This window comes from Gossypium hirsutum, chromosome D01, assembly GCF_007990345.1.
Source record: "Gossypium hirsutum isolate 1008001.06 chromosome D01, Gossypium_hirsutum_v2.1, whole genome shotgun sequence".
In the NCBI taxonomy this organism is placed as follows: Eukaryota; Viridiplantae; Streptophyta; class Magnoliopsida; order Malvales; family Malvaceae; genus Gossypium; species Gossypium hirsutum.
Window position 1 is genome coordinate 38,629,695 of NC_053437.1, and position 16,580 is coordinate 38,646,274.

Here is a 16,580-nt window from a genome sequence, read left to right on the forward strand (position 1 = left end):
CTCGGTTTAGCGGTCCCGAAACCACTTCCCGACTAGGGTCAATTTTGGGCTGTCACACATTGTGTCTGATCGAGATACCAAGTTTTTGAGCTACTTTTGGAAGACCTTATGGGGTAAGTTAGGCACTAAATTGTTGTTCTCCACTACATGTCATCCCCAACCTAATGGACAGACTGAAGTTGTAAATTGTACGTTGTCAACGCTGCTTCGAGCTATCATTCAATGAAATTTAAAGACGTGGGAGGAGTGTTTACCACATGTTGAATTTTTATACAACCGAAGTGTGCATTCTGCCACTAGGTTTTCTCCTTTTAAGATAGTGTATTGTTTCAATCCTCTTACACCTTTGGATTTAATTCCTTTGCCTTATAACGAATCTGTCAATTTAGATGGAAAAAGAAAGGTTGAATTTGTTCAACAACTTCATAAAAAGGTTTGGGATAATATTGAAAAGAGGACAAAGCAGTATGTAGAAGATGCCAACAAGGGTCGAAAGAAAGTCATATTCGAACCGAGAGATTTGGTTTGGGTACATATGCAAAAGGAATGGTTTCCTGCCCAACAGATATCTAAACTCCTTCCAAGAGGAGATGGCCCTTTTCAAGTCTTGGAGAAAATTAATGATAACTCTTATAAGATAGATCTCCCAGGTGAGTACAATGTTAGTGTGAGTTTTAACATTTTTTTTTATTTATCTTCATTTTATACAAATTTAGATTTGAGGAAAAATCCTTTCAAATAGGGAATGGATGATGTGAGCATGGGTACAAGATTAGGACCAAACGTGAAGGTTCTATTACTTGAAGATGCGTTGCAGGTACCTATGGAGCCAATTATGTGGGAAAGGCTAGAAAGCTTAAGGAGGCACTCAATGTTCTCATACAAGTCATTTGGGTTGAGTTGGAACAATCCCCATTGCATTCTGGACTTAGTATGGAACATCAACCTTGCAATGTTTTATTCGTTACCCAATAGGCCTTTCTTATTCACATCTTAAATAAAGTTTATTCGCATGTTTAAATAAAGAACTTGTCGTTTTTTCTATTCTATTTCTTTGTTTGTTTTATTCAATATTTTCATTGCACTCATAATATTTTAGTTTATGCATATGGAATGAATGAATTGTGAAATGAGTCTTATTTATATTATATTGCAGGTACCTTTGTTGACCATACATCTTCCATGAAGACCTTTCATCTCCAAATCAGAATCCAAGGAGCATTCATGGACAAATTTAATGAGACTTAGGGATTCAAGCATTCATTGGTCAGATTTAAAAGACAAAATGCTAAAAGGTTCACATTCATGCATCTTAAATGACCATTCGGTTAGCCAAAGTCCCTCTAATTGCCAACATTCAAGATGAGAGTTAAACATGACCTTTGGAGGAATTATTATAGCATCATATTTATACAAGTGACTTTTCGACAACCTTATAACCTTTGGAGAGACTCTAGTTGTAATGCATTTATGCACAAGTGACCTTTTAGTCACCCCATGCACATTCATTTCCACCGTCCAAAATGGGGGTTGAATGTGACTTTTGAAGTTCTTCCACTTTATTAAGTCTACATGTAAGGTTGGGAGTTATGTGACTTTTCGTGTACTACTTGCATTCATGCATAATTAAGTCCTTAAATTACATAGATGGATTAACTATCCATATACCTAGAATAGTATACAAATAGTTGCTCATTTTGCAATTTGGAGGTTGATGAATCAAAATACATTTTGAGATTTTCTTGAGTTCTTAAAAACATACAAACTAAACTTATCAAGGGTTTTGCCCTGTGGCATTCTTCTTTCATTTCTTATACATTATACATTCGGTTCTTGTTTCTTTCATAAACAACGGGTCACATTCAATAACATTGGTTCTTTTCTCATACAAGTTTTTGATTCAAGATTCATATCTTATTTCTTTAGTTTTCAAGTACCTATTTAGAAACGGTCAGGCATTCAATGAATTGTAATTCTAAACCGATTACAAGCTCACATCACATCTAATCGAGGGATAGGATGTCAACACTTTACCGTGATATTATTTATAGCGCGACAGTCAATACACATCTGCCAAGTTCCATCCTTCTTTGGAATTAATAAAACAGGAACGACACATGGACTAAGACATTCTCGCACATACAGATCATTCACAGCGATCAAAGCTACATAGTTTCTTTATTCTTAATTGAAGTTAAAACTAAAAGGAACATGACTTTGATTGCCCAAATTATTGAAAGAAAAATATATAACATAGTTAATTCACTATATATATTAGAAACTATAATGATTGCAGCAAGAATGAATGATTTCCGATCTGTAAGGAAATAGCTAAGGGTAAAAATCCCTTCCGCCACTTATAAGGCTAAGCTTGAAAGAATAGCTAGCCAGCCTCCTTCAACCCGTTGCTCTCCAAATCTTCGCATCATCTTCCCACTACCTGAAATTTCATGATTCACGTATTACATTCAGTTACATCGCAGGATCTATTTCTTCTGGAATTCTTGCTCTCCCTGAGTAAAGATACTGCATCTCATCTATCCATGTCTGCCAAATTCCAAACCATTAGCCACCACCAGAGATGATAAGTTCTATAAAGAAATAATGTAAATATACCTCATGTCGAAAGGCAATCCTCATGTTTGGAACATTTGTCTTCTGAATGTCATTCCCTTCTGGACCTCTTAGGAAATATTTGTTGCCAAGCCAATGCAACTGCAGTAAAAAGGGAACGATAATATGTCAAAAATGTTTTAACTATGGCTTATTTCATAGATTTACCATTCGCAAGAGCTACTGAGGACTTAGACGTATGGAAAAAGACTATCAAAGGTTGGTCAGTCAATGTCAGTGAATTTGGCGTATCTCCGAATCCCAACCAAGTATTATAAAGACCATTTTCAAATCCACATTATGAGTTTCCCAGAAAATGTATCAATAACATTTTACCTTCTCAAGCAACCTGGAACTTTACACAAAATTTTATCTTATTTTTAGACGGGGCTTGAGCTTTGAAAGGCTTTGTTCAACGCTTGCTGCAAGTGAATAGAAAAATAAAAGAGAGAGAAAAAAAAAGCACAATTACAGGTTATAGGCTTCCTATTGACCATTTTTCCTGCTTAGTATGGATGTAAGTTAATGAACATGCCCGATAATGTTGAAGATAAAAGAATTGAAGAGAAACAATTTCAGCCAACACGTCACTTATAATATAAGCATCCTCTCTCACTCCTTCATTTGCAATATCAATTACCCTAAATAGAATCAATTTTTCCTCAATCAGATAATAAAGTAGTTGCCCATTTTTTTATCTGAAGTGTACCCGCCAATAGAGAGCCCGTCATTCAAAAGGATTTATGTAAAAAGATAGAATGAGAAACTTTGCTTGGTAATTGAAAGAATGAATCCAGCAAGTTGCTTCCATACTTCACAAGAAAAATTGAAGGGCCAAGAAAGCAGAGAAAGTAAGTTTCAGAGATCTCTCTAACCTTTGACATATGCAAAAACCCAGACTGGTATACAGAATTTCTAGCAATCTCACATAAGTCACAAGCACTGAGCTTCCAAACCTGCAAAGTACCGATTTAAGATGATGACAGACATCAAGCATTATGGTTAAGCACCTTACCATGTGTCTTTTAATTTACTAGTTCCTTTAGACTGTGTTGGGGGAACAGTTGGATGAATTTTTTTTTTTCGTTCCACATTTTCAGGAATATTGGAAAAGGATATATATAAATATATACAGAGAGAGAGAGAACTGGCCATTTGGTTTTCCACAGTATTATAGATATAGTACTGTCAAAAGCAAGTAACAAACCTGTGCTGCAACACTGTACTCTTCTACAAGAGCTTCCTTCGTCAAATGAATTTGTAAAGGATCATCAGATGAAAGAGAAACATTTAGCCCACGCTGAAAGAATGAAGGAAATGGGTTGCGATGATAGTCCAGGAAAAGGGAATTATTGCTCAGAGGAGACATGGCCAATCCGATCTGATAAAAGGACAGTAAGATGATCAACATTAGTAATTGAATCAATTGTACTATTTTAAAGGGGGAGTTCATTCCAAAAGTCACTCGTAAACTGTTTATGCAGAATAATACAAGGGGCAGATTCTGCATATTCCAACAGATGGGAACGAGATATGATGACATCCCCACTGATTGGTTTGGAATAAGCGCATAATACAACTGAAAAACCGCCCATGCACATGCCATTTTTCATGCTCTATTTTTACAACACAAAAAAGGCTAAACCATCTGCTAGAAAGAAACTGGTTTATGGAAAATCCTGCAAGACAACCTGAGCAAGGTAATACAAGTACTGCAAAACAGGGGATTTCCGGAGATTAATCCCGTGAGATATATTGTTGCACAGAAGGAAAGCAGCAGCTAAATGGTCAATATCACCAGCCTGCATAAATTTGCAAGTGTCAAAAGCAATTTAAATACCTGCAGAAACACTAAAACAGAGAGAAATTGACTTTAACCTCCCCACAGTGAGGTCGGAGTTTTATTGTCTGCAATCCTTTTGACTCACGAAGCTGAAAAAAGGAAAAAATAAAAATTATGAAATGTTTCGACATAACATCTATAACAAAACGATCAAGGATAAAATAATCTTCCTCTTTACCCCAGGCACCTAACCAGCTCAAGTATTGTAAAGGATCACATGATGTTTCATTCCCCCATATCCTTCTGACAAACTTTTATTCAACAACATTGACTTCAATAATTAGTCTTAAAGTATATTCCAGATATTACTGAATCAGGGGATGATTACATAAAATCATAAAAGCCGACTAAATCTTCCCCTAACATCAAAAGACCAGAAGCCCAATCGCTGTGTAAAAAGCAATAATGGTATGTAAAATAACTATGATAAGATTAGAAAATAACACAAACCTTGTTGAGTGTATAAAGGTTTGCATAAAAGTAGTAGGCATAATAAGAATATGCAGGATTAAATTCATTAGTCCATTCAGCAGGAGTTGGCATGTGCTTTGTAGGACGCCTCTCTGGTTTACTCTCATCATCAACTAAATCAAAGCCAACCACCTGTACTAAGAGACATTAGCATTTCTTTGTGGCATTCACAAGTAAAAGGCTACAAACATTTTCCCTGACAAACTGATTATTACAACAATTTAGGAAAGTTCTACAAAATAATGCATTATATGACAAGACTAAACGAATGGTGGTTCAACAAACAAAACAACCTAAATTAGGGATGGCAATCGATCCAATATCACACTGCAATCTTTGAAATCTCCAAATCCGCTTAGTTTGTCCAATATCTAAATCAGTTTAATATTAACTTACTATCCGAATACTACTATTTGAGTCCACACCCACTGTAAAAAACAATCTGTTGAATATCCAATTTGGCTAAGCATCCAAAATTTTTAAGCCAGTCCTTTTAAAAATAAATTTATCCAAATCCATTATCCACATAAAAAAAATGAATTTGGATAACAGATGCGAAGATCTGACAATCAGCATGAAAACTGAAGTGAAGTGGGATAACAAATATCCAAGGGTTTATCCAAATCCGCAGCAGATAGTAAATCTAATATCTGAATCTGAAAGTTACCCAAAATTGCAGCAGACAGATTCTATAATATCAGATATTCAATTGCTTTGCTGTCCAACTCCATCCATCTAAAATCGCAAGGATGTACCCATGTTCAATATGCAGTACAGACCCAAAAATTGACCATATAATGTGGCTCAAGAGAATTTTCGAATGGTTTTAAAGAATTATGAGAACACAATGAATAAAGTTAAGGCATCATTTATTCAGCTTGCTATAATGCAGGTCACTCCAGTAAAGAAGCATTTTTTAACTGTATTTTCCCTTACCCCAATAACAATGAAATCTCTTATTATAGCACAGTATGTTCTCCAAGGAACATAGAACTCACCATTTTTAGGAACACGTGTAGTTGAGGATGAGAATTCGGATCAACTGTAACTTCAAATAGTGGAATGAAAACATTGTCCAGAATATTCTGAAAAGATTTTACAATTCCCATTTGCTTGTACACATTATACAATCGTGGTAACTGCAAAATTAAGTCAAAATCAAGTGAAGAAGGTTACCTTTGACTTGAGAAATATATCAAAGAGAGGGAGAGAGAGAGAAAACAGTAATCTGGAAAGATGATGCTTGATATGGGCATGATACCCTAAAACCCGATCTTAAATTTTAATTTCTAAAATGTTATTAGCTTGTGCATACTTTCAAATACTTTTCATTAGAGTTACCATAAGACTAATTTTTCCAATTTTAGATGATTCAAGAAACTACTTGGGGGAAATTCTTAAATAAACATGTGCAAACAAGATACGATCATTTGACTCTTTAACAAGAAAGCATCCAAGAAAACCAGTAGTTAATACTTAAATAAACATTATCAAATGGAGATGTAAAGAAGAAAGAATCCTACTGCAAAGCTGGATAGCAGGAGAATCACTAGAATGAAGAGAAATAATATTGGCACTATACCTGAATTAACCAAACAGTAGTCTCACTATAAATTTCATTGTTAATAAACCAACTTGCCAACTGGTCCCATTCACTTTGTTTCCTTCCATATATGGACACCCTGTACTCTGCCATCTAGAAAATATATATATATTATTCAGTGTTAGAGGCGCAAGGAGCACTCTAGGTGCTAGAATCCTTTTATTGTATAAGGCACATGGCGCACAAAAAAAAAACACTTGCTTATGTTAAGGCACATGTATGCGTGTTTTGGTATGTCCATGTCTGTATATAAATAAGCCAAAGATATATAATTATAATAATAAACTATAAAAAGTGCTCCAGTTTGAACTACAAAACATGCCAAATTTTCTTTCTTTTGTCAACCATATGGATATTTCCATATGATCCCATGCCTGGTGTTGAATACTCAAATATTGAGAAGTAGAGAGTTCGATATTATCCCTTTGTTACAATTAAGAAACAATTAAAGAGATATTAAAAAGAACTTCAATTAGAAGGCCTTTTCCCCCTATATGCACCAGGCAGGCGCTTAGCCTGAAAAGGTCAAAGGCCCTTTTACTGTCTGGTGATAAGGCAAAAAACATTGGACAAAGTTGGTGGGAGGATAGAATACTAAAAGAGCCCAATGTTGTCACTTTTCTACAGTAAGCTCATATGCTTTTTTTGTACCCAAACAATATCTTACCCTTTAATTTGTACCTAAAGAAATTATTTCTAATAGAAAGTTTACTTTTGTTATGATCAATGCTGGAGGCCAAAACTGATTTGGCCTAAGGAATTGGTAGTGAGAATTGGGAGGCAAGAAGAAAGAAAGTTCTTAAGTGTTATATTTTTCAAAAAATACAAATTGTTCATTTTTTTACCACATCATCAAGCCAGGTCAGCTTCCATGTGGATAAAGAAAATTTTGGCGGCATTGACCATAACAGAAGTCAATCTTTTGTTTGAAAATAAAAGGTTATTTGGATACAATAAAAACAGAGGCTCACTTAAGAAAAAGAAGGATACTTCATGGGCTTTTAATAATTTAGCCCTTGGTAGGAATATGACCATCCAAAAAAAGGCAGTTGATACTTTAAGGTCAATTAGCCAAAACAATAACAACAATTCTTAGGCTTCAATAAAATAATTTAGACAACAAATAAAGCTTTAAGGTTGAATTTTGCACTGCAGCAGCATTGGGTTTTACAAGGTGAAAACCCACATTGCATAAAAATATCAAAGCTTCAGATCTATCACAATTTAAAATTCTAACCAAAATAAACGCCAAGAATGCTGAATGCATAAACAAAAAACATAAGATTAACCCAAGGACCTAAACTTCAAATAGCATGCAAACATTTTTAGAGAAACGCTTCCATAAATACTTTGGAGGTTGAAAGAGTAAATATATATCTCTTAACAGTATGAATTTAATTAATATTTCTATCTGGGACATGCTAAAATGGAGGATGCACAAGTAATGATTAAAGCAGAGCATTATGACTTTATTCTACCTGATATTTGCTTGTTTCAAGATCTGATAGCACTTGCTTTGTAACTTCTGCCAGAAAACGTCCTGTACAAGCACCACTTAATTTGTCAATGCTTTCCCAAATTTATATTAAGAGTGATGGCAACATCCAAAAAAAGAAAAAAGTCTCAACCTAGAATGTGAGAACTAAAACAGTCAACACCACTAAATCTGTTAATTTTGCCAAACATATGTTACCAATAACATAGAGCTGTGACCCCGATACCAATGTGAATTTGAGATACAAAGCGAGAACTATTGGAGAAAACTTATAAAAAATGAGTGACTGTATCAGTTACCAATAAAAGGAAAAAAAAAGGGTTATCTGACCAAACATAGTAAATAAAACTTAAGCTTGCTTCGTGATGACGTAGTTGTCAGACCTTGGATAAGATTGTCCTGCTTTAAAAAGATCTCTCTAAGTCTGCTTTGCCCACAAGGATTATATTTAAGATTGAATTTGTCAAATCGATGAAAGGTGCTCTTATCAGCATGAACATCCAACAAATCAACATTGAGATCATATCTGAAATAAAGGGCAGGTGAAACATTAGTTGAAATAAATCAAAGCACTTTCTGAAACATAGAAGCGAATGGAACCAAGGTTTTGCCTACCCAGTCAAGTCCAAACTCTCAAAAACTTCTTTCAATGTCATATACTTTCCATCCCTAAATATAACAACCTGCACAATTTCATGTAGGATTGTGTTGATTATGATCCATTTCAAATGCTTACAAACACAACACAGGATGCTAAATTAGCAAATAAAAGTAATTCAAAACCACCTCATCAGGTTCTTTTCGTAGTTTTGATTTGATGAAACTAAGCAGATGTTTCTGGTTCATGCAAGCAGAATGATGCAAATGTGTATCAACCTTCCGGATATTGTAGAAATCCCGGTGTGGTGCACTCTTCTGAGCCAAAAACTCCCTATCTGCATTTACTAACAGATGAAGGCGGAACTTCTGTGCAGCATCCAGTTGTAAGTTACATAAACAAGCCAAAGTGGATAAAATACACAATTTAGAGTTCAAAACCTACCTCTTCTAGAAACCTTAGTCGGTGATGACAAGCAGATCGAACATTTCCAGCTGACATGACTTTTAGGAGGTGATGCATATCAGTGAAAAATGTTGTTGAACTTGCAACAGGAAAAAGCTCAACAGTGCCTGAAAATTCATAGACAGATCATTTCCTGTTTTAGGGTTCATCAAAGGAAATAACCTTAAGCAATGGAAACACGCAGATCAAGCATACAACTATAGTTTAAATAATTTTTGCATCATTTCCAATAGATTATGTATTAGAGACCAGTCATGTTAAACAGTGTTACACTAAAAGAACTCCTATCCCCATACTCACACACTAGAAACTCTATTCCTGGGGCATCAAATTTTCCAAATAGATATTAAGATTTCGGCCCAAAACCGACAATATAACCTTGTCATGTTCAAGAAAAACACTTAATTGACAAATCTGATTCATTTTTGACAATATAATATGGTATACACTAATGGTACATACCACTTTCACTTGCATAAACATGTATGACTCCATCTTCCATCCTAAAGTGATGCTGCATGAAAAGGAAAAAAACAGAGTAAAATACAGAAAATACTTTTATCACTGTTGCTTCAATGAGTTTAGCAGAAATGTTGTAACCTTTTTTTTCTAAACAATATTTAAAAAGAAAAAAGAATAGAAAAATGAAACACACCGCTGTTTTTTCCACAGGTTCAAAGTGAAATGGATCACAGCTCGCCTTTGGAGTGCTAGGTTCCATCACAGGTTCCTTGGTCCATGGAGCAATCTCCTCCCTGTAAACATAATTGTCTCGCAATTCCAAGCACTCCCGTACCATCTTTCTTACTTCCTCCTCTTCAACATTTGTTGAGTCTGTATAGAGATTGTTAAAAGCAGAACAACAATCAACTTAGAAGTGTTCTTAGTCAAGCACTTCTAGTAAGAAATAAAGACTAATTCTGACTTGGCCTGTCAGTCTTGCTTAATAAATATCTATATAGAGGAAAAAATGTGTTAACACACCCAAGACACCAATTAACAAATTAAAGTAATAGAAAATTCCAATTTATTAAATATAAAACTAAGTTTACAACAGAGATAGATAGTAAAAGCATTCAGATTTAGAGAAGCTATGATACCATGCAATGTGCTTCTGAGAGGCAAACTAGTCTTGGTAAAAACAGGATCATTCTCAAATATGCCAACTGAAGCTGAATCAACGTTTCCCTTGCCAACTAGATTCACACAAGATTTTTCCTCATTCCCAGAAGCTTGATAGGTCTTGTCACGAGCATGGTTAACACTATCGCCTCTAAATGGAAGAGGAAACGAATTTTGAACTTTTGTAGCAACATCCTATATATTTACCAATAACAGATGAACAAAAAATCAATTGCTTTTGATGCATTATTAGTAATTAAAAGATTCACCATAGTTACTCTACAAATGATAAGCCCTTAAACCTAACGGCAAAGCAAACCCTATCTGCTCGAAAACAAATTCTATTGAAACTACTTTGGCTTTGTACTATAAGCAATGATATTGGCATGAAACTAAAGGAAACACCAGAACTAGAAAACCGCTCACCTTTAACAAATCAACAGAAACATCAATATTCTTGTCAGCAAAAAGAATCTCATCCTCATCCGCAGGCTCTGTCCCTTCATCATCTGAATCCCCAGCAGCATTGCCACCAGGCGACCTTGGAGTCATTAGCCGACCATAGGTAGCCAACCTCATAGTGGAACCTCCATGACTAAAAGTCTGACTTTCTCCTGCAAAAGAAAAGAAACAAAAGAATAACATACTTCATGTAGAATACATGGCAACTGCATTTAGCAAATCGTGAATGCTTACAAGTTCAGAACCCGAACCATTTTCCTAAAACACTCGATGTGCATCAAGCCAAGAACTGATTCGTAAAGTCACATTTTACAATTACTTTACAATTTACTTTTTGCTCTCGGAAAAAAAAAAGGAACAAAATGACTTCTGGATACAAAAGGAAATGAATTTTTAAAGAATTAAAACTGAAAAAAGAAATGTATGCTTAATCTACAAAGGCAACAAATAATAATAATAAATCTTATTAGAACTGATACTTCATTTTATTTGTTCATTCATTTTTAATCAATTTATACGATTTTCATTATTCAACTATCAGGAACATTTTTTAGGAAAATATATTTACAACATTAACTCTAATTTCTACTTTCCCTTGTGCCCACTGTTAGCAAAACTATTCAAACTCTCTTTTAGCAATGCGGCATTTAACTGTCATGTAATCAATATCGATCCGCATTTCATCAAAATTTGATTAGAAGTCTAATTCGATCGTCATAAAACACTTTCTACAGTTATGGTAACAACGGGAAAAAAGAAACAAAAGATTAGTGCAAAAGCAATTATAGGCCTAAAATAAAGAAACTACCTCTCCAAGATGTTTGAAGAGGAGGAAGACCCGAAGGAATAAAGTTAAGCTTCTCAAGCGACGAAGCAGAGCAACTTTGAACTCTTTCCCTCACCGCCTGATCAAATTTAGCATCCTCCTCGAACCACTCATTGCGCAAAGCCACGTTAGGCATCGAACTGGAAATGCGAGAACTCCTCGACACCTCCATTTTCTCATCAAAAGATTTAGACGCGCTCGATTTATGGTCGAGGCACTGATCCACTTCTTCTATTTCTAGTCGTCTATTATCTTGTTCGTAATCCACTTCTTCATCCTCTTCGTCTTCATCGGAGACAAGGCGACTTCGAGGCCGCCTTGCCTGCGGCACACATTCGCGGCGGATCTCGATAAGCCGATCGATGACGTGGTCGACACTGCGTTTGTGGATATAAAACGCGGATACGGCCATTAATGAAGCTCCGAGTAACGCCGCCATGGCCAAGTGCAACGAAGGGATAGGCGTAGACGAGTCCATGAATATCTTTCCCTGCAAAACAAAGGAACCCTAATTTTTCTATTTTGACAACGCGTGTGAGTTGCGAGAGGAGAAGCGCAACATTTCTTCTTTACTTTTATAGCTTTTGTGGAGTGCTGGGCAGCAGATGGCGAGACTGTGTGAGAGAAAAAGAGCGAGAACCAAAAGCCTAAAAGTGCAAGCCAATGGTAGGACCTGTTAGAATATACGTGGACCTACCAGATGATGACGTATATTATATTTTAGTTTTATCTTTTTCCTTTTCGGTAATAGTGTTTTTTTTTTATAGTTAAATCTTCTCTAAAGTATTGATTATCCTTCCACCAAGAAAAACTTTTTACGGACTGCTGGCGAAACAAACTTTTTACCATCAGAAACCTTCGAGTTTAAACGTGTCTAAATTCATTTTTGGACGAAAATTCTTGAACTTGTAATCTTTTATTGTTTTTAAAATTTTCTAACAAATAATAAAATCTATAATAGATATCAAAATCTCTAAAGCAATAGTAAAAATTTTAAAAGATACGAAATTCTGTAATGAATACTGAAATATAAATGAAAAGTCACCTACTCCTCTTGATTTATGTTGCTGACTTCTCTTACAAATTATAGTTGTTCTTACTCATCTTCATTAACAAACAGTTTTCAAATTTCCGTTTTTTTTAATAAAAAGATTTTAGTGTTAAAATTTTTCGAGAGTGTTGATTTTGAATAAAAAATGAGAGTTGTATTGAAATTTTGAAAGATATCGAAATTTGTAATAAATACTAAAATATAAATGAAAAGTCAACAACTCCTCTCGATTTATGTTGCTAACTTCTTTTACATATTATAGTTGTTCTTACTCATCTTCATTGCCAAATAGTTTTAAGAAATTTTCATTTTTTTGTTTTTGAATAGAGAGATTTTAGTGTTAAAAATTTTAAAAATGTTTTTAAAAAAATTATTTTGGGTGTTGATTTTAAATCTAAAAACGATCAGAGTTGTATTGAATTTTTTTAGTTTACGAGACTAAAAGAGAAGAAAAAAGAAAAAAAATCAAGAAGGAAAGTACTTCAAAAAAATATTTTCTTAAAAAAGAATGTGATAGATTCTGATGAGAAAGGAAAAAAGTGTACACTCGAAAAGCGTACCAAATTTTTAAATTGAACCAAAATCTGTATTTTATATTAATTTTTTTAATTTATACTAATATAAAAAATTTTGACAAAATAATTAAAAATTTTGGTAAAAGTTAATTTTTTTTATTGGTATCTGTTAGAAATTTTTGTATTTGGTAAGAGATTTTGGTATCATTAGAAAATTGAGTAAAAAAATTTGGTATTCTGTTAAATATTTTGTTATACATTAGAGATTTGGTATCATTTACATATTTTGGTTATTTATTAGAAATTTTGGTATCATTAGATATTTTGGTATTTGGTATTTGGTTAGAGGTAAGAGATAAGAGATTTTAATTCTTAAAATTGTTGCACAAACGTTAGTAAAATAATAGCAATATAAAGTTTTATATTAATCACAAGATCGAACAAAAACAATTGATGCGAACCTCAAGGCCCAAAATTAGGTTCATGAACGTGATGGGCTCAAATTTCCTTAAGGTTAAATAACGAGGTCGAAAGCTAAGAAATTTTGAGCAAGATTGAATGGGATCATCCAAGACTTCGTTACCAAAGCCCTAGATGCGTAAACGACCGAAAAAGAAAATCAAGATTTACTTTCTTGTTTTCAAGAAAATCAAAAAATCAAATCTTGGTCCAATTTTGTTGTTACAGACAATTTCAAGAATCAAGAAAATTAAAATTTCAAATCTTAGAAATCTTGGTCCAAGAAACCGAATCTTGCAGCTAAAGTGCATTGGATTTCATGTACGAGCTTTGTAACACCCTTAACCCGTAACCGTCACCGGATTAGGGTTACGAGGCATTATCGTACAAAACACAAATCAACACAGTCATTTATTTAATCACATATTCGAACCAACTAACATGCAACAAAGTCGTATTACATGTACTTTATAAATATAACATACGAACCATAAAAGGCATCGCATTCATGGTATTCGAATACCTAAATTAAATTCAAGCATATTTTATTCCAAATATCAATCACATATATCACCTCATTCTTTAGTATACATCTATTTTAATGGCTAATTATTATACAAACCATTTTATATACCCATGCACTTTCACATAACGAGTTAAAACAAATCATATTATACCATTTATTAGTTATCCAAATATGATTCATTAGCAACCATTAACAAATGGTTATATATAATTCTTATACATTACCAAAATTCATGTGCATTCCAACATAACAAAATTACCCATTTTGAGCACAAATGACAAATCAAGCATACCAATTTCGCAAACAAAATATCATGTCAAAACATCTTATAGACAACAAATCAATAGCCACATAAATCATATCAATACCGTAACTAAATTTTATACTAATTATACCAAATACCAAAATCTCATGCTTATCAAAATGAACCAAATACCATAGCCGAATATAAATATGCATCATATATATATCATAATTTATCTCACTTAATGACCAAAGCAATTTATACATCTATACATAGGTCATTAATAAGCCACACCAAATAACCAAATTCACATGGCATAGCATAGTCATCACATAGCAAATACGAACACATACCAACATCAACATTTAACCGAATAATTAACCACATGAATATATCAAATTTGTCGAATCACAATATAGATTATAAACATCATTTATCATTTATCAATGCACAAAATAAGCTCATTTATATAGTCAAAGTAACTTCCAACAATTACACCATTTACTAACCAACTCGCATGGATAAAACCACAACTCATAAACACATCCATCAACTACATTGACATCACTCAAACCGGTTCATAAAATCATACATTGCACAAGATATACCATATAACATACTTCCAAAATGAGCTAATTATAAAGCCGAATTCTCATCACTTTCAAGCCAATTTGCGTGGCTATACATATACAAATCAAAACCAACCATAACAAAACTAGCCTATACATGCCATACATCAAACGTACAAACTCTTAAAGTACAGAAATAGCAATTGATAGTGTGACGATGATCCTTGACAATCCCCGAGCTTGAAACTAACTTTCAAATTTTATAAAACAATGAAAAAACACACAAAGTAAACTTTGAAAGCTTAATAAGTCATAAGCAATTAAATTATCACGAGAACATTAATAGTTCCATTCAAAAAGGCCAAATTTAATCAATCTCATACACATATAAAATCATCTTACTTATATAATTACATATTACCACATTAAATATTACACTTACCTTGATCTTTCATGAATATATAAACTTCTCACATACCTGACCCATTTAGCTCAATTTTATCTTTGGCCTTGTATTATCAATGCCCGATGAACCATTCGGAATTGTTAAGGATACACAAAAATTATATAAAGCTCATACAATGCCATATCCCGGATATGGTCTCACATGTTAACACATTTCGATGCCACTGTCCTAGACAGGGTCTTATACGACTCATACAATGCCAATGTCCCAGACATGGTCTTACACAAAATCAAATCTCGGAAGTCCTTATGTCATGACATCAATATCCTATACATTTCCTAATGTTTGTTCGGGGCTTTTGACTTCGTGTCATTCGCTCTAATGAAATTGTGGACTCATTTGAAATAGGCATAAGGCTGAGTCGAATGAAATAAAACCATACATTCGCTAATGGTGTCAAATATTCTCTACAAGTGTGAGTTCCATGCTTTGACACAGTCCACTTAAAACCCGAAACTGTAAGTTCCTTAAGAATTTTTTGCCATTTTTCAGCCTCAATATTTTATTAAGGAAGAGTATTCGTCATCTTCAAAATTAGGTAAATCAAAGAATTCATTAATAGTGCTTGAATTTATTGGTACCTAGATTCCTCGGACAGAGACTTCTGTTAATTCGCTTCAGGTCAAATCATAAAATTCATGAACTAACTCTTCATCTGCACTTGGTTTTTTCTCACAAAACACTTCCGAATTTAAAGCTTCAACAACTTTTCTAATGCTCATCATGAAATCAGTATAGTTGCTTTCTTTCAGTGTAAAGCCTTTTTCTATGAGCATTTGTTGATTTTTGAAAATGCTATCGTATCTTGCTTTGGCTTCTTCACAGTGGAATTTGTTTTGTGATTTTTCGACTTAGACAAAGACACGAGTTCTTTTGTAAGGCATGATTAACCTGAACGTAAGATGGAAATAAATATTTTCTGAAAAATTCAATTAGAATAAAATATTAATAATTCAATAAATTGAAAATTAAATAATTAAATAAAATTAAAATTTAAGAGGAAAATTTTCTTACCCACCTTTGTATAAAAATTAGAAACTCAAAAATGAAATTAATATGGAGCTAATAGAATTGGTTTAGAGTAGGTTGGAGGGTAATTGGTTGGTGGCTAGTTGTGATAATAGTGTAGTGTTAAGGAGACAAGGGGCGTATGGCTAGCAAGTGGAAACAACAATGTGCGATAGCTAGGGGCGTGAGTAGCAGTGACTTGCGGGATCAGCAGCAAAAGCATGCAAGCAAGGGCTAGTGCATG

General features: G+C 33.9%; 1 protein-coding gene across 2 annotated transcripts; it reads right to left on the reverse strand.

Moving 5' to 3' along the window:
- Positions 1-2,015: 2,015 nt before the first annotated feature.
- Positions 2,016-12,121, reverse strand: LOC107922389 (probable AMP deaminase). 2 transcript variants are annotated; one of them, XR_005908881.1, is made up of 20 exons: positions 11,481-12,121; positions 10,637-10,824; positions 10,189-10,405; positions 9,744-9,922; positions 9,551-9,602; positions 9,068-9,195; positions 8,812-8,991; positions 8,641-8,708; positions 8,409-8,551; positions 8,009-8,070; positions 6,510-6,623; positions 5,926-6,066; positions 4,907-5,059; positions 4,492-4,545; positions 4,305-4,415; positions 3,821-3,994; positions 3,489-3,569; positions 2,950-3,035; positions 2,617-2,715; positions 2,497-2,547 (listed from the first exon to the last, which is right to left on the reverse strand). XR_005908881.1 is itself a non-coding variant. In XM_041086258.1 (19 exons), the coding sequence occupies exons 1-19, from the start codon at positions 11,974-11,976 to the stop codon at positions 2,473-2,475; spliced, it is 2,715 nt and encodes a 904-aa protein (XP_040942192.1). In that variant the 5' UTR covers positions 11,977-12,120; the 3' UTR covers positions 2,016-2,472. The 2 variants fall into 2 exon arrangements, 1 of the variants encoding a protein (XP_040942192.1); XM_041086258.1 differs by lacking the exon at positions 2,950-3,035 and having other exon boundaries at positions 2,016-2,547; positions 11,481-12,120.
- Positions 12,122-16,580: the final 4,459 nt, after the last annotated feature.

Coding starts and splice junctions, on each gene's coding strand:
- LOC107922389 (XM_041086258.1), bottom strand. CDS start 11,976: ATGGACTCGTCTACGCCTATCCCTTCGTTGCACTTGGCCATGGCGGCG. Junction 8,071..8,408: donor GCAGGACAATCTTATCCAAG/GTCTGACAACTA, acceptor GTGCTTGTACAG/GACGTTTTCTGGCAGAAGTT. Junction 3,995..4,304: donor ACTTGTATTACCTTGCTCAG/GTTGTCTTGCAG, acceptor TCCTTTTATCAG/ATCGGATTGGCCATGTCTCC.